Below are 18,127 nucleotides of genomic sequence, written 5' to 3' on the forward strand. Positions count from 1 at the left end.
CACTCCTGCCCCAAAGCAAAAATTCCACCACCAACCACCCACTCACTCAGTGGTATAGGTCTTCTCAAGTTAATTATGACACCTTACAAACCTCTTAGGAAACATCAAAAAACACAGACGTCTCACCTCCCAGGGTCCCACTTGCAGGCTGTGACATCACAGCTGCAATCTCCAGCAGTGAGATATTTCTGATGTGAGCCTGAGAGCCACCATCTACTATGCCTACCACCTTGTGATCCCCCCCGACTCTCTTCAGAGATTGTTTAGCTCTCTGTTCCTGAGGTTGGAGTGCAATAACAACGGTCAGGTGAATGTTGAATGTCATCCACCATGGCTGTATGATCCAGTTTATCACACTACTTCCTCCAAAACCCCTGTCCCTTTTCAGGGAGCACATTCATGACCGCATTCTCACCTAAGAGGTGAACTCCTTGTTAGAATGGGGAGTGATAGAACGCATTCTCCCCAGAATATCAGGGATCGGGGTTCTATCCACTTCCTGATATCTAGGAAGAAAGGCAGGTAGAAACCAGTCCTCAGTCTCCTGCATTTCAGTTGCTTCATCCACAAGTTCAAGATTGATATGGTCATGCTGGCAGCAATAATCCCATCCTTGGAGAAAGGCATGCAGTTTACTGCTCTAGATATGAAGGACGTTTACTTTTACATCAATATCCATCCGGCCAACAGACGTTTCCTGAGCACCCACCATTTCCAGTGCAGAGTGCTCCCCTTCGGGGTAGTCACTGCTCCCCATAGTCTTCACCAAAGTTATTTCCATCACAGTGGCCTATTTCAGACTTTATGGTGTCCTTGTGTTTCTGTATATTGACCGTTGGTTCCTAGCCGTGAGGTCCAGGCAGGAAGCCCACAAATCAACCTCCATGCTACTCAATCTTCTTTCTTCCTTTGGAGTCAGCGTCAACCTCGAAAAATCGATCCTAGACCCTATGTACTCTCTGGATTTCATAGGGGCTACCATAAGTTTGGTCATAGCACGAGCTTACTTAAACTGCGAACAGTTCCGGAGATTAATGACGACATAACTCGCTTCATGAACAATTCCCTCTGTACTAGCCAGGACTTGCCTGTCCCTCCTCGGCCACATGGCTTTGTGTACCTATGGGACCCCCTTCGCATGACTCCAACTTTGTTGCTTCCAGACGTGGCTCCAGTCTGTTTACTTACCAAACTGCCACTCCAGGGCTTCCATGCTGATGATCCCCATCAAGATGCTATTATCTCTTCAATGGTGGACAGACCCACATCGCGTTTGTGTGAGAGTTCCCTTTCTTTCCTCTTCCCAGACAAGATGATTATCACTGACGCATCCTTGGGGAGCTCACCTCAATGACCATGTGGCTCAAGGAGCAAGGACTCCTGGAGAATCCAGTATGCACTTAAACATCCTGGAGCAGTGAGACCAGCATGCCAAGCCTTCCTTCCCTTCGTCTGCTCCCATCATGTCAGACACCCCACCGCTGTTTTTTATATCAACAGACAGGGAGGGACAAGATCATCCATGCTATGCGCAGAGGCAATCAATATCTGGAATTGGTGCATCAACCACCCGATCCTCTTGTCCGCAGCCAATCTTCCAGGGACGCAGAATGTACTCACGGACTTACTCAGCAGACATTTTGCAATGGATCACTGGTGGGAACGTCACAATTTGGTAGTACGCAACATCTTCACTAAGTTGGGGGACTCTGGTCAGAGTCCTGTTTGCTTCACAGGTAAACAGCAAATAGGGACCATCTCTGGGAGGAGGAGGCTACTTATCTCGAAGAACCTCCTGTTCTTAGGTGTGTGGTCCCTATCTGGTTCCACTTCCCTCTGCTACAGATCTGCCAGATTCGCAGTGGAGAAGGAACTGGAGACTTGGTCAGTCTGCCCTACCCTTTATTGCCTCTGATGGAAGCACAAGGCAAGCCAGGGCGCATGTGTGGACCAATGAATACTACTTCAGAAATTCTCAGACTCCAGGCACATAGTGCGCATGCATAGCCCCTCAGTGGAATACAAATAGGGAACACACAAGTCAAAGAACCTTCAGTTACAGGTAAGTAGCTTCCTCTTCTGTCTTGTGTATATAGTGGTGACAGAGTAATAGTTTTGTTTTGTGAATGAATTAATTATAAAATACTGTGGTGGATTACACAGTCTAGTAGAGAGAAGTGCATGCCCTTCCAGTACTGTATTATGTTCATTTCAGGGATAGTGGAGTTAGCGAAAGGGCAAACGGGTTTGGTGTGCTTTGACTCGCTGTATGGCACCTCTAAATCGGCTTGTGTTGGATGTAACCAAAAGGTGTTGCCATCTAATTGTTCTGTGGTTTAAGTGAAATACGATTAGCTTCACTTCAGTATGTAATGGTTAGATATCCATATCATGCTTGAAGGTTTGAATGAATGGTGTGGAATTATAAGAACACAGAGCATCACCTCTAATCTGGATTTTTTTTTTGTACTCGTTAAAGTACGAAACTTAACAGTATAGTCTCCTTTTTTCCTTACAGGTCAGGAAGCCCTGAAGCATATTTTAGAAACATCAGACATGAACAATGTAATCTATCATAGTAGGAGGTCTCTGCAATTCTGCAGTAGATTAACATTGTGTTTGAGAGAAGGGTATTCATGCCATTTTAGTATTAAGCTTTTGATGCATCTGCTCTGAGTCGCCCAACAAAGCTTTGTCAATGTGTGTTTGGAGTTGTGTTCAAAAGTATTTGTTTCCCTCTTTCAGGAGGAGACGGTCAGAATGGAGATGGGCAGCAGACAGAGCAGCTATAGTCAGTCGCTGGAACTGGCTCCAAGCTCACGTCTCAGACCTGGAATACCGAATCCGACAACAAACAGATATTTACAAGCAGATTCGTGCTAATAAGGTAAAGAATGGAGGGATTTGGGGATGCTTGTTTTTTTGTCAATGGCTGTTTGCTTTCAGAGAGAGAGCAGGGTGTGCATGCATATTACGTATTGTTCTGGATGTTGAGGCTTAATATGTCTGCTGCCACTAGGCATATTGCACAAATGTGGTTAGTTCTAAAATTAATTTGAACATGTGTCAGGAACAATTCTTTCATCTGGGGGTGACAAAGAGCATAAAGATGGCTGCATCATTAAAGCCAGTGATTATAATGGTTGAACAGGGCTGGTGCTGAGAGTTGTTACCTTCCCAGCCAGTGTGTGAAAGCTGTTATAGTGAGTTCTTGTGGGAGTAGTTGAGGGTGAGTGTAAAGACCAGCAGAGCAAGAGAAGTCTGGGGAAGAAGAAACTGATCTGTACTTAATGCCCAAAAGGATGTGACTTTTTTAGACTCTTATCAGATGACACAAACTTTTAAAGTACCATAGCATCAATATATGGGGCTTTGGAAATTGGGTAAGATTCCACTGGGGGAAGCCAGCAGAAATATGTAGCATTTCAAGGGGTTGAAGAGGCAAAAAAGAAGAGAGAGATTCTTACATAATTGTTGAAAGAAGAGATAACGGGGAGGAAGAGACTCTAATAAGAAAATACTACAATTGGGATATTTCAGGTCTAAGTGCAGCTGCTTTTATTTGGAAACAGACTGACATAAGTTTGCTTCCTGTGGGTTATAGTGTCATACTTGACTTTTATACAAAACTTCCACTGTGCTTTTACATAGGCTCTAGTGGTCTGTGTGAAATGTAACTTTAGAGGCAAACTAGGAGCCATGTTCATGGAAAATTTTAAACTTGAAAGCAGGAAGTAAATGGGAGAGATGGAGGATTTGTCATCCCATTCCAGACATCTGCCCTAGAGAAGAGCAGGCTGTGTGTTTTGCATGATCGGAGTGGAGCTAATATTCTTTACACTGTGCAGACCAGCATAAATGTCTGTGGCGGTGCAGCTTTTCCTATTTTGCTTGAGATAGCATTTCCATAGGGCTTCCACTTCCTCAATTTCATCTCCCCCCCCCCCCCCAAAATAAAAAATTGGGAGCTAATTTTAGTACTCCTGGAAAATAAATGAGACTCTAGGTTCAGACTTTAAGTGCTGAGTGAATTTTCCACCTTCCAATTCTGCCCAAAACCTATGCAGTTCTGTCCAGTAGTCCGGTCCAGGGCCTCTTGTCAGCTCTACTATTACTTCTGATCTGTAGCATTTCCTCTTCTTCCAACCCAAAACCCACATCCACCTCTGCTGGTGCACCTCAGACCCTAATGTACGATGTACCCACAGATATTCGAGTCCTGGGCTTTTCCTGAATGTTGATCAGTAGTTCCAAGTGAGTTGAAGTCTTTCTTTTTTTTCTGTGTGTGTGGACATTCATACCCATTCACATGCAAACCCAGGTCTCTAGATTGGGAAACCCCAGTATGAGCATCAGTGTGTTACTTGCTGCATTGGAGTTATTCTTTCAGTCATCATAATGTGGGCTGCTGCTTGTGTGGGCATCCATTTATACATTTGACAAACAGCAGGTTAAATGGAGGCAGCCAGTCAGGCCTGGTGGTCTGATGATGACTTGTTCTGTTCAGGCCCCAGGTTCTCTGTGCATCAAGGGCAAGGGTTACTGGAGTGGCAACATACTTTGCCCCTGGCCAAGGGAGCCACCTAATGTTATTACTAGTTAGAGTGCCATTCAGTGGGTCTGACACAAACTACATCCATCTCTTATCCTTCTGGTTGCAATCACATGGTGTTCCAAGGACTAGCGGGTGAGGGGGACATATATATGGGAGGTGCATTAAACAGCTGCTATAATTGTGTAGACTAGAATCAAGTGCCTTTCCTGCTCCAAGTATTGCAGTGTTTAACAGAAGTGAGCTGTAGCTCACAAAAGCTTATGCTCAAATAAATTTAGTGCAGAGACTCTAGATGTGGTAACCATTCTGTACTAAGTGACAGCTTACCCACAGCCTGGCATGTCTAGGGTGATGTAAATCAAAAGGATTTGTCACCAATTTTAATCATGATTTTTAGATCAACAAGCAGGAAATCTTCCTCATCGATTTTAATCGTATTATGCTAAGCATAAGTATTTAGTTATTTTCCAAAAGAAGATTTGATTCTGATTGGTTGGTAACCATTCAGACAGGTTGATTTGCAGCTAAATATAGCGTTTACACTAAATGTGGTATTTCTTTTGTGCTAACCAGGATGGGGGGAGAGAAATGGCGGTGGAGTGGAAGGATATGTATTTACAAATATTTATTAGCAATTCTAGACCTTAACTTTTATTTAGATTCTTAATTTTTACATTTTTTATGTTAGACGGTTACATTTCTTATTGTGTCAAACTGTATTTGGATGGATATTCAAATTCAATTAAATATGCAAAAGCAGCATTTTAGAATGTTTTCTTAAGTAAAGCACACTCAAATGTTCAGGATACACAAGGAAAAAAGTTGATCTGAAAGTTTGTCAAAAGATGTTTTACATATAAAATTGATTTTTTAAACAAGGGGTTGTATATCTGTGGTTAGTGAATTGAACTGGTTCTTGTTTTCTCTCATCTCTCTTATTCAGAGATTGGAAGGGGAAAATAAGCTTTCCTTCCTTTTCAGCTTTGTGGTTAGCTTATTCAAAGTTAAGAAGTCACTGGACTGAACTAGTTGAATAAACTGAAATGAAGAACATGTTCTCTCTCTACCTGCAGAAGAGGCTACTGCTGTCAAAAACTAGTTTAGTACTTCAGTATGCTGTGGTTCCAAGTGCTTAGCCAGTGACTTCCATCAATTCAGTGATTTGACTTTCTTAAAATCTTGGCAGCAAACGTACTGCTTTATATTTATTTTAAATTATTTTACTAGATTATAGTAAGCATAGGCCTTAACATAGGTTGTCATAACGTCAAATGTAATTTTAAATAGTTGTGTTAAAAATTAAACCTATAATTTATAAAAATACAAACTATATTTAATTTTAATCAAAACGAATTTAAAAATGGATTTATTTTTAAATACATTTTTATCTATACTTGCCAGAACTTGTCCCGTCCCCGTCATCCCCCATTCTTCTCCCCTCTCCTCTCACTTGCAGGAGCTACTGGGATGGAAATTTTGATTAGTCATACAGTGCTACTTGGAAGTTGATAAAGAGGAGAGCTGGGGAAGAACCTTCAGGCAGGGCCCAGAGTCGGCTCTGTGGCAGAAATGCCAACACTTCCCCCTTCTCAATAGCTGGCAGTAGCAAGGAGGCTGGGTTTTCTTGTTAGGACATTTGCTCCTGGACTATGTCAGTATGCCCCCTCCCTGTGTCTTTAAAAAAAAAAAAAAAAAAATCTGCCTCTAGATGGTAGGGGTTTAGTTCTCTAGCATATGTTTGGTAAATTTTTCAAGCCCATAGAATTAGGGAATAGTGCTTAGTAAGAGTGTGCTTAGTAAGAGTATGCCTCTAAATGATCTCATTCAAATGTCAAATGAGGAAAATGAGGTAGTAATCATATCAAAATGCTCTACAAAGGAGGGTAATTATCATTTCCATTTTATGCATGGGGAAACTGAGGCACAGAGATGCAGTGACTCTTCCCCCTAAAGGGACACAATGAATCAGCGTAGAGCTGGCAGTAGATCTCCTGACCCTGTGTTCTGTTCCCTTTATCATGCTGATTCGGGACTGTGAAAGATACTGAGCCTTTCACCGCTAGGACAGTGGCTCTAATTTAAATCTGAACTGAATTGCGAAGTTGTCACAATTACTTCTGTTCATTCTGTGCAACTTTGCGGTTTCAGTCCGTTTTCCAGTGGATGAACATGTGTCATGTCACAGACCATCACAACTGGGAACCTTGATGGCAGTCCCAGCAAAGATGCATCGGAAGCTAAACTCCCTTCTCAACCATGGAGATGAACTCTCCAGGTCACAGCTATAATATATCGGTGGGTAGGAGGAGGAGGTAGCTTCTGCATGCACTGCTACTTTCTATGCTCATACTCCTGAGGGAATTCTGTGTCGTCCTCCCCCACACACACCCCCAAAAAAATTCCGTGGGGTGGTCTGGATGCGGGGGTGTGTGTGGGTGCAGGATACTTCCAGATGCAGGGAGTGTGAGACTCATCAGGAGGGGTGGGCGTTCAGCTCAGTGGGGCGGTGGGGGTGCAGATGCATAGGAGTTGGGTGGATGGGGGAGCAGCTCCCCATAGTGACCATTCCCTACATGTCTGAGGAGTGATGGGGGCAAAAAGCGGGGAGGGGGGAGGTTGCGGGGCTTCCTGCAGACGGGAGGCTTCTGGGGGTGGGTCTGACCTGGTCCTGGCCGCTTCTTCAGAGAAAGAGCAAGGCCTGTCCCACCCAGCCAGGAGTAGTAGCTGAGCCCAGTGCAGGGTAGAAGCCACCAGCCAGGGTGTCCCCAGCCCCCTCCCCTTCCCCCGGTGATTTACTTCTCCGCTGGCTGCTCCGGGGACCCAAAATGACACACCCGTGCTGCTGGGGAGGGCACATCACCATCTTGCAGCTTAGTCTTGCTTCCGCCTCAGTCATTTTTCTGCAGGGAAGTAAAGAAATCTGCGGGGGACATGAATTCTGCATGTGTGCAGTGGTACAGAATTCCCCCAGGAATAACTTGTTCTCTGGGTAAATGGAGGATGTGAAATGAGAAGGAAATGGGATGTGCCTATGAAGTAATTTACTGAAGAGGTGCTCTGTTGTCAGGTCCTCTTCTCTCTCCTCTTGTACTAAGTGCTGCAGGTGCAGTAATTCAGTAGGATCCCTGGTGAGCCAACATTGAGCAATTGGTCAGTTTTTGTTCTAGAGGCTCCCAGTGCTTAGGACTAGCACAGACTGTGCCTGGTCTCTTGTCCACAGAGAACATGAGTTGGAGCTACTTATGCTTGTGATACAGGAAACTTTTCATTAGGAATAGCTGCAATCTCTGTATCAGATAGAGATTTTCTGGCCAGCAGTGGCTAATATACCCTCTTGAATTTGACCAATTTTAGTATCTTTTTCTGCTCTAAAGGGAAGGAAACCATAGCCCAGGCCCTGTTGAATACATCCACCTGTTGGCATGTTAATAGTCTGTTCTGCAGAAACTTAAGTTTTGCCCATGAGTCAAACTTGGCTTATTTCAAAAATGGCGATTTCTAATGTTTTTGTAACACCCCTGTTGTGTGTTCAGAACCACAATACGTATTGTTTTTAACGAGAATGATTGGTTAGAGCATGGGACTAGGGCACCAGATTGAGTACTCACTGTCTCATCAGTGACTTGCTGTGTGATCTTGAGCAAGTAACTTCAGCTCCAGTCTCACCCTAGTGCAAAAGCCCTAGCCTCTGTGCTTTGTTCTGGGGAGCTACTCAGGGCTTGGAGAAGGAATATCTTTCCAGGATGCTCCCAGATTTCTGTAGCCACCACTCTTGTGTCTGTTGTCTCCAGCAATATTCAGAGAGCTCCCACAGACAGAACTGTGGAAAAAAAGCAACCCAATGAGTTTTTGGATTTTATTGGGTTTCCCTGTCTTTTTTTTTTTTTTTTTCTCCTTCCCCCCCCTCACCTCCCTTAGCTGTCTGTCTTTTGGAAGTATTTACATGAAAATGTCATGTATGGAGGTTTTTAGAGCCTGGTGTTTCTAGTATAAGCTTGAACCTGTGAATGAAAAACTTAATTCTTCTGAAAGTCCAAAGAAAACACTGATTCTTGTCCCTTTTGAGGGAATGGGTGCTTGTCTACACTAGGCTTTTGGTCCTGATGTACATCAGTAGTGCAAATCCCTAGTGTAGATATGCTGTATTGGTGGAAATCCTTTCAAAACACTGCTTGAGTGTGTAGGAATTTGCTGCATAGCGCTATCTCCATATTTAAAACAGCCCAAATCTTTATGGAACTGTCTCTAGAAATCTAGATGGATCTAGTGCAGTGGTTCTCAGCCCAGTCAGCATACAGCTGCAACCCATATGACTTCCTTAGGCCCATACGGGGGTGGGTGGGAGTGTGTGTGTGTGTGTGTTGTTTATAATATAGTGTGTGGATTGCAACCCACAATGGTAAATAGCTTGAGAACTGCTGATCTACTGGATGCAGTCCTAAGTGATTAAAGCGAAGAGCATGGCTAGTGGGTGGAATCAACTATCATTGGCTGTTACCCACTCCCCTCTGTAAGTTAAATTTCTGCAAGATGGGCAGCTAATCTAATATGGTTCTATATATAAAGCTGGCTAGCTCATCTCTTCGACTTAAAGAATGTTGAGCTCTTAAGATTTTCTTTTCAGTGAGAAATCATCTCCCAGTATTGTGTCCAAGTTGAAGATTCCATCTGAGAATGCAAACTGTGACTAAATCTTTTGTCATTTGTTCACACAACAAAAGAACTTCTCAGGTGAAACCATCCTAAATTTGTGTGGGTGTAAAAGGTACCAGTCAAAATAATACAATTCAGTCAAAAATTCTGCAACCGCCATCAGGCTCTATATAGCTGATTGCAGGGGTGTGGGGGGAAGAGGAGAACATAGCAAGCATTTTACACACTGAGAGACTTCAGAAAAAGAGAGCCCAAGATTACAAAAACAATTGAAGACTATTTCAGATGGACTTGATAGATTACAAGCAGCTCACACTATCGTCATGGTATCTGGGGATCTGGAACCACACAAGGACAAAATTGAACAATGGTTCCGAGCAGCAGTAGAATCTTTTGGTTACTTAGCCAACATAATTTGATTCCATATTGATCATAAGTTGAGCCTAGAACAAGAATGAGGCTTAAAATATGGTTGCTGCAGAAGGAGTCCTGAATTCCTTTTTTTACTCTTGCATTTAAAGTTGTACTTCCAGATTTCTATTCCAAATCTAAATTTTTAAAGAAAACTGCAGAATTTTGTTGTCTCAAAATAGGGCAGAATTGTGAAGTAAATAGTGGAAGACGGAGCAGTTAAATTCAGAATATCAATTTTTACAAGATTTGTAGTGCTGTCAAGCCAGCCCAGCATCAGTCTGGTGTGTTTTCACCATATTTGGATGGTTGAATTGAAACTTCGTAGTAAGCTGTATGCTGGGGGGAAAAAAAAAAACATTAAGTCTATATGTATTTATGGGGAAGTTTAAAGGCTTGTAGGCCTAGCTAGTAGCAAACTTGTGTTAACCAAGTTGAGATTTTCTCCAGACACTTCACTTAAAGGCACACTGGTTTAGATAAAACAAAAAACAAGTTTATTAACTACAAAAGATAGATTTTAAGTGATTACATAAGTGATAGTAAACAGATCAAAGCAGATTACCTAGTAAATAAACAAAACCACAAACTAAGCCTAAAACACTAGAAAGATCGGATATGAATTAGCAATTCCTCACCCTGGCTGATGGTACAAGCAGTCCACCAGGTTTCCATACACAGGCTAGAAATCGCTTTAGCCCAGGACCAGCACTTCCCTCAGTTCAGTCTTTGTTGTTCCTCAGGTGTTTTCAGTAGTTCTCTCTGTGGGCAGTGAGGCCCCTCAGTGATGTCACACCCTGCCTTATATAGCTTTACCATATACCGGGAACCCTTTGTTCCAGCCCAGTTTGTGGAAAAATACAGGTAGCCAAAATGGAGTTCAGTATCATGTGGTCTGGGCACATGGCTTTGCTAAGTCATAGCAGCCATTACAGGCTGGCTGAATTGTTTACAGGAAGGCTGTTGATTAATCACAGTTAACTCACACAATCAACTCAAATTAATTGCGATTAATCACACTGTTAAATAATAGAATACCAAGTGAAATTTATTAAATATTTTTGGATGTTTTCCTACATTTTCAAATACACTGATTTCTATTACAACACAGAATATTAAGTGTACAGTGCTCACTTTATATTTTTATTTTTGATTACTAATATTTGTACTGTAGAAATGATAAAATAGTATTTTTCAATTCACCTCATACAAGTACTGTAGTGCAGTCTCTTTATCACAAAAGTGTAATTTACAATTGTAGATTTTTTGTTACATAACTGCACTCAAAAACAAAACAATGTAAAACTTTAAAGCCTACAAGTCCACTTAGTCCTACTTCTCATTCAGCCAATCACTAAGACAGACAAATTTGTTTACAGTTACGGGAGATACTGCTGCCTGCTTCTTATTTACAATGTCACCTGAAAGTGAGAACAGGCTTTCGCATGGCACTTTTGTAGCTAGCATTGCAAGGTATTTACGTGCCAGATATGCTAAACATTTGTATGCCCCTTCATACTTTGGCCACCATTCCAGAGGACAGGCTTCCATGCTGATGATGCTCATTTTAAAAAAAAAAAAAGTGTTAATTAAATTTGTGACTGAACTCCTTGGGGGAGAATTGTGTGTCTCCTCTTCTCTTTTACCCGCATTCTGCCCTATATTTCATGTTATAGCCATCTCGGATGATGACCCAGCACATGTTCATTTTAAGAACACTTTTTCACAGCAGATTTGACAAAACACACAGGAAGTACCAATGTGAGATTTCTAAAAATAGCTACAGCACTCAACCCAAGGTTTAAGAATCTGAAGTGCTGTCCAAAATCTGAGAGTGACAAGGTGTGGAGCATGCTTTCAGAAGTCTTAAAAGAGCAATATTCAGATGCGGAAACTATAGAAAAAGAAAATTAACCATCTGCTGGTGGCATCTGACTCAGGTGATGAAAATGAACATGTGTCGGTCCACTCTGCTTTGGATCGTTATTGAGCAGAACCTGTCATCAGCATGGATGCATGTCCTCTGGAATTGTGGTTGAAGCATGAAGGGACATAAGAATCTTTAGTGCATCTGGCATGTAAATATCTTACAACGTTGGCTACAACTGTGCCAGGCTAAAGCCTGTTCTCACTTTCAGGTGACTTTCAGGTGTAAACAAGAAGTGGGCAGCATTATCACCTGTAAATTGTAACCAAACTTGTTTGTCTGAGCAATTGGCTGAACAAGAGGTAGGACTGTGTGGACTTGTAGGCTCTAAAATTTTACATTGTTTTATTTTTGAATGCAGTTACTTTTTTGTACATAATTCTATGTTTGTAAATTCAACTTTCATGATGAAGAGATTGCACTACAGTTCTTGTATTAGGTGAATTGAAAAATACAATTTCTTTTGTTTTTTACACTGCAAATATTTGTAATCAAAAATAAATATTAAGTGAGATGTACACTTTGCATTCTGTGTTGTAATTGAAATCAATATATTTGAAAATGTAGAAAATGTCCAAAATATTTAAAAATGGTATCCTATCGTTTAATAGTGTAATTGTACAATTAATTTTTTTTTAATCGCTTGACAGCCCTAGTTTACAGTCAGGAGTTCTCAAACTTCATTGCACTGCGACCCCCTTCTAACAACAAAAATTACTACACGACCCCAAGATGGGAGACTGAAGCCTGAGCCCAAGGGCTTCAGCCCCAGGCAGTGGGCTTTGGTCTGGGCAATGGGGCTTGGTCTTCAACTCGGCTTCAGCCCTGAGCCCCAGAAAGTCTGTCAGTCCTGGTGACCCCATTAAAATGGGGTCACAACCTGTGTTCCTTGTAAGCTGTGCGCTTGGGTGGCCATCCAGGAGCGAGTCAAGTGCCACGCAGTGAAGAATATGGGCTGCAGTGTCACATCTTCTTTTTGGACATATTGTGTCTGCGTATTATGTTTGGTGGTGGGGGTGTGTGTGTGTGTGTGAATGTGCTTAGAAGTAAACTGCATAATGTGTGTGTCTTAATTTCCTAAAGCCTTCTTGGGCATCCCTCCCACTGCTAGGTTTTCCCAGTTGGAGAAAGTGATAACGCTACCCGTGAACATAACTGTTGGCACACAGGCAAATACTTTTTCAGAAATATTTGCCCCTCCTTGCAACTGTAGTGTACTGGCTCTACTGATAACAGAGTACTCTCTGCTGGGGTGTGGGGGGGAGACAGTGAATTTTCTCTCTCTCAAGTTTTCTTATTGTAAGAGATCTCACATGGGGGTAGTAAGGCATAATTTAAGTTTTTTCAGATCTCTGCATGAAAGTATCTGCTTTTACGGGCTTGACTCAAGTCTAAAGAGGTTGAGTAAAACTGCCTCTTGGAAAGCAGGTAGGGGCTGGAGTAATTTTTACCTCTGCACTCTGTGTTCAAATGGTTTCTCAGTTCAGACACATGGGTTTATTATACTATGTCTATTCTTAGTCTAGTTACTTGGTGCTCATAGTGGTACTGTAACCCCCCACCCCACACACACAGTTATGTGGCCCATTTGGAGTTGCTAATCTGGAAGAAACCTAGGGATTTTGTTATGAATGATGGTTGGAAGGGCGTCATTCTGAAACAGTTATTGGGAGGAGCTTGTTGCTAGAAAAAGTGATTGCCGCAGTTTCCACATACGCATCTCCTATTAAAGCTTGGCCTAGCTCAGTGGATCAGATTTATACTAGGGTGTGAAGATGGTGACTTCAGTCTCCGTGTGAGGAGCTCAGTCTAAGACTGTGGCTCTTCTGATACAACTCTGCATTCTAGTGCCCCTTTCCCACCCAATATCATCTTGTCTGAGGCTGGCTGATAATTGCAGGCGTAGGAGCACCATGCTTCTGGGAGGTGTCATGTTCTCAGATTGGGTGTACGGATGGGTGCCAGTTAATCCCATAGTTATTAATAAAACCTGCACAGGGAAGAAGTAATCCAACTAACTAGTAAATGTGAGGGGGAGCCATCAAATTTCTTGTTTGTAAAGTGCCTGGCATGTTTCTGGGTGCTATTTAAAAAAAAAAGTAATTCTAAGTCCCTGTTAGAGCTCACGTGGTTCCCTCTACTTTTCCTGCTTTAAAGAGGAGTTGAACTGTAATGTCAATTAATGATCTAATCCTTACCTATTATTACAAAGAAGAGTAAATCATTGAGGTTTGAAAAAGTAAAATAAAATACCCAACCATCTAAAGGAAGGGTGCCCTTCTGATAGTGTGATAAATTAGATAGGTTTGTGATGAAAGAAATCTAGCCAGTTCCCACAGCCCAATTCAGGATATAGTGCCTGAGAGTGAATGTAAGGTCGGAGTTGGCAATAAATATCATGTATGGAAGCATAAAAAAACAGGATATACTTTAAAAGTGTTAAATGAAGGTTTTTAAAACATCAAATTTTATTTTAAAATAGTAGGCTTTCTCTCCCCTACATTCCACATGATGAGCTGCATTCTTAAAGCTCTTTTGTATATAAGACAGAGAAGCTCAGTCTGATGATAACAGTACAATGGCAGGTTCAACTGAGAGGCTATTCAGGTACTGAGAATGAAATGATTGATATTAAAAAAAAAAAATTTCAAATCGGTTACTATTAATAAATATCCAAGGTGCTAAAGCACTGCAGTTTTCCTGGAATGCACAGAACAGTTTTGCTCATCCTCCTGTGGTGGTCTTCAGGATGAACTGAAGATTAGTAAAGCCCTTCATAACTCTGACTTTCCCTGACTCCTCACTTTTGCTTTCCCTGAGCAAAACAAAGGGCACACAAATCCATGAGTGCTAGGAGAAGAAAAAGACTTCCTTTGGATTTCCAACACACCATTCACCATTGCCAGTTTTCCTCTACCTGACCTACCTCCCTGCTGCTGGTTCCCAACCTTGGGTGGGTTTGGAACGGGTTACAGAAGGTGATGGGTCACTCTGGGTAGATCAACGTTTAGGGAGGCTGGAAGAAGCACAGCAGTATTTAATGATTTCTAGAATTCCAGAAGCCAGCATCTCCCCATCCCTTCTCAGCTCAGCACCCTCCTGTGACTCCCAGAAAACCATAGAAATTAATAAATTAACATCCACCCTGGACATTGGATAGTTTTTGTTAGAGGTAATAAGGAAGGAGGGAGATGGAAGAATGGAGCAGACAGAACTGCTAGTGAGAAACCATCTACCCCTATTACTTAAACATACTTATCTCGTTACATGTTTTTTACATACATTAATTACTGGATTATGAGTGGCCACCATGATTTTCTGGAAACTCAGTGGACTGCTGTTCTAGATCTGATTCCCGCAAGCCATGATATTAGCCTCCCAGAAAGGCTCAATATGGGATCAGTGCCACCAATACAGCTAAGATGCAGTTGTTGCTAGGGCTTGTGGAGGGGTCTGAGAGGATCCAAATGTTGGCACAGGATCCAGGAGTGCAGGGAGGGAGGAATGATGGCAGTGAAGTTTGGGCCTGAGTTTTGATGTGGAAAAGTGCAGCCAGTATAAGTGTGTGGTTAAAAAAATAAATAAATAACATAGCAATAATAAGGGACCATACTCATGGCCACACAGTTGTTCTTTGGACTTGGGGGCATTTTTGTTTTTCCCGAACCTTAATGGCCTTGACTTGTCCCTGGAAAACGAGCTCAGATTGCTTGTGTGACAACACGTAGTGCAGCCTCTGGGGCCTTCAAGTGGCTGATCTGTGTCCAATGTTTTCATTCCAAGTAGCTCTGCCTGCATCTTAAGGAAGGACCAGTCACCTCCATGACCAAAGATGACCATTGTCCGAGTTTGCCTTTACCTCAGAGTATATTTATGCTTTTAAGGCTCTCCACGTGCTCCCACCATCGTCACCAGCTTTATCATCCTTCTGTTCATTATTACTGCCCCTTCACTACTGTTATCCTTTCGTTTCCAGTTTCTTTTTCTTGTTGTCACCTTTAAGTTATGTTTACCTGGGGTATGTGTGGCACATATAGGAGCCAATGTCCTTGTACCTCACCTCACCTCCCCCTCTTGTTTCCCAGTTAGATCTTACCAAAAGGTTATTTCCCCCCCTCCCCCCCCTCAGTGAATGTTAAATAGGTCATCCTTGTCAACTCCTAATGCACGTATAGCCATGATGAATGATTAGCATCTGCTAAGCATAGAGGTAGAATAGTTCTGGCCTTTGATTAAACCCCAAGTGTTACGGGGTAAAAGGGGAAAAAAACAGGAGAGAATAGATATCATTAGAACCCTGATAAAACAACCCTCTCCACCCTGCCATGCCCTACTGGATTTGTAGTGCTGCTGATTATTTAAATATCCGTGTGTTTCTTTCCTGCATTGATCTCTGAGAATGCAGCATCCATGGTGAAAATCTGCTCTGAGCTCCTAGTTGGTTGTGGGTTTTTTAGCCAGGGTTTCTTGCCTTTGCATTGGCACAGTTGTGACTTTGCCCTCCCCTTTGTCTTGCTGTGATGGAGGTTCCACTTTGTTTTCTCTATTACAAGAAACAATTCTCTTTCCACTCCGTTGAAATGTTCTTTTTGTATTTGCTCACATACAGCTAGCTGACTCCTCCTCTCTGATGCACTGCATATATGAGGGGGCAGCATTTCAGCAGCCTTGCCTGAGAGGGAGCTAACTGTATGCTATGGATGGATCAAAGCCATGGGATCTGCACCAGTTTAGCTTAGATGACATGAAAATCTAGGCAGCAGGGATTCTGTTTGGCATCCTGTTTGAATGATGCTGTGGACACGCAAGCCTGGTGTGGTGCTTTAGGTTTTTGGAGTGTGAAGAAGGGGAAGAGACATGAGACCGAAGAAATCCATCCACCATGCTACAGTAATTATATTTTTCTTTCCTCTAGGGGCTGATAGTCCTTGGTGAAGCGTTGTCCCCAGATACTGCAGTAGATGATGCATCCCATCCCCTTAGTGCTGAAGTTAAGCTGGAGCCTGGGACTGACAGACTGGTACGTGCCAAAGATCGAGAGAAACACAACTAGATACTACAGATACATGTCTGCAAATAATGGTAGTGCATGTTTTGGGGGTGTGTCCTGGAAGACACATCCTTAGACCATGGTGTCTGGAAGCTCTTTAAGGCATGGTGCACAGTTTGGTTAGCTCCCACTTCATAGGCCTCCTGAAATGAGACCTCTTAGTGAGGCTTTACTGGAGAATTGATGCTTGTGAGGAGGGTTTTTTCAGGGGGTCTGGGTTTAACAGATATGGTGACTTGGACATGTTTTTTGAACAGGGTTCCCCTGAGAGACCCTTGTAATAAATGTTAACATTTATATAGTGATTTATAAGTGAAAAGCACTCTAAAGACATGAAATTTATTCTCTCAGACCTTCTTCCATCTAGCAAAAATGTCTTGATTGCACACCCAGAGATGGAGGGGCACAAAACTAGTGAATGCTTTTGGACAAAGTGGCTATTAATCTGTGCTTCAGTTTCACTACCCACAAAATGGGAATAAATGTTACTATGAGATCTATGGATGGGAACAATATGAAGAGCTTAATATTTATTATTTAATACAGAAATGTAGGCCATAGAAACTGTGGGTTTCATCATGCAGTGTAAGTTGGTCTAGCTTGATCCTCTAGTCATTTATGGAAATACCTACACATTAAAGATGAGGTTTTGCAAACTGCTTTACAGTACTGTGAGCTACACTTGGACTGACCTCCTCTAGCTCCTCATACTGGTGGTTACCCTAGAGCACCTGCTGATAGGGGCTGGTAAGTTTAAAACTGGAGCAAAATTTAGGGGCACCCAAGGAATACATGAATTTTGCCACTTGTTCCAGTTGGTGAGAGTTTCTATCTATGTGGCTCCAAAATAGTTGTTGTTAATTTATTTTAACTTATAAATTCACAGAAGAGATTAATATTTCTGCCTGCATGAGGCAGTGGGTTTTAAGCAACCATAGTTTAGCGAGCTCCTTCTGGGGGTGAATATTAAATAAAACCAATGTTTTCTTGTTGCCACAGTTTTGGAATATGGCTCCCAAAACAGACAACTTCCAATTATTTTGGAATATTTTTGAAAGCTTCTAGTGTTAATAAATAGGTGAAATAAGAAAAATCCAGCTTGAGAATTTTAGTTTGATTAAAGTTATTTCCTTTATATATTTCGGCATATTATGTTGACAGTTTGCGTTTTAATGGCTACAAAGATTTATCATTTTGATTCTGTCTCTGCTGTCATTTAAATAATTGTTTGACATGGGGGCATAATTTCCCACAAAGTGAAATTTTAAATTGCTAAAAATCTAAAAACTTAAATAAACATTGATGTCATCTGTTAAAAATATTCCTTAAAAAATCTAATATTGCAAAGCCTACGGATAATGGACAACAATACTAAATTACCAATACCAATCCTTAATGTTCCGGGTACCAAATTACTGACCGTCTGATCTATGAAGCACACATGGTGCTACAGGTAACTTGTACTAGATTTTCACCTCTTGAGACTGGGATTCAAATACATTTGTTTGGGGTCTCTTGTTAGTCCTTGAAT

General features: G+C 42.0%; 1 protein-coding gene across 8 annotated transcripts in view; it reads left to right on the forward strand.

Annotated features, from left to right (window-relative positions):
• KANSL1 (KAT8 regulatory NSL complex subunit 1) overlaps positions 1-18,127 on the forward strand; it is a 173,106-nt gene that overhangs the window by 121,006 nt on the left and 33,973 nt on the right. For all 8 annotated transcript variants that reach the window (XM_048830092.2, XM_075123709.1, XM_048830094.2 and 5 more), the window contains 2 exons: positions 2,746-2,887; positions 16,462-16,566. In XM_048830092.2, the coding sequence (XP_048686049.2) occupies positions 2,746-2,887; positions 16,462-16,566 (247 nt within the window). The remainder of the gene's footprint in view (positions 1-2,745; positions 2,888-16,461; positions 16,567-18,127) is intronic.

The sequence above is a fragment of the Caretta caretta genome, chromosome 27, assembly GCF_965140235.1.
Source record: "Caretta caretta isolate rCarCar2 chromosome 27, rCarCar1.hap1, whole genome shotgun sequence".
In the NCBI taxonomy this organism is placed as follows: Eukaryota; Metazoa; Chordata; order Testudines; family Cheloniidae; genus Caretta; species Caretta caretta.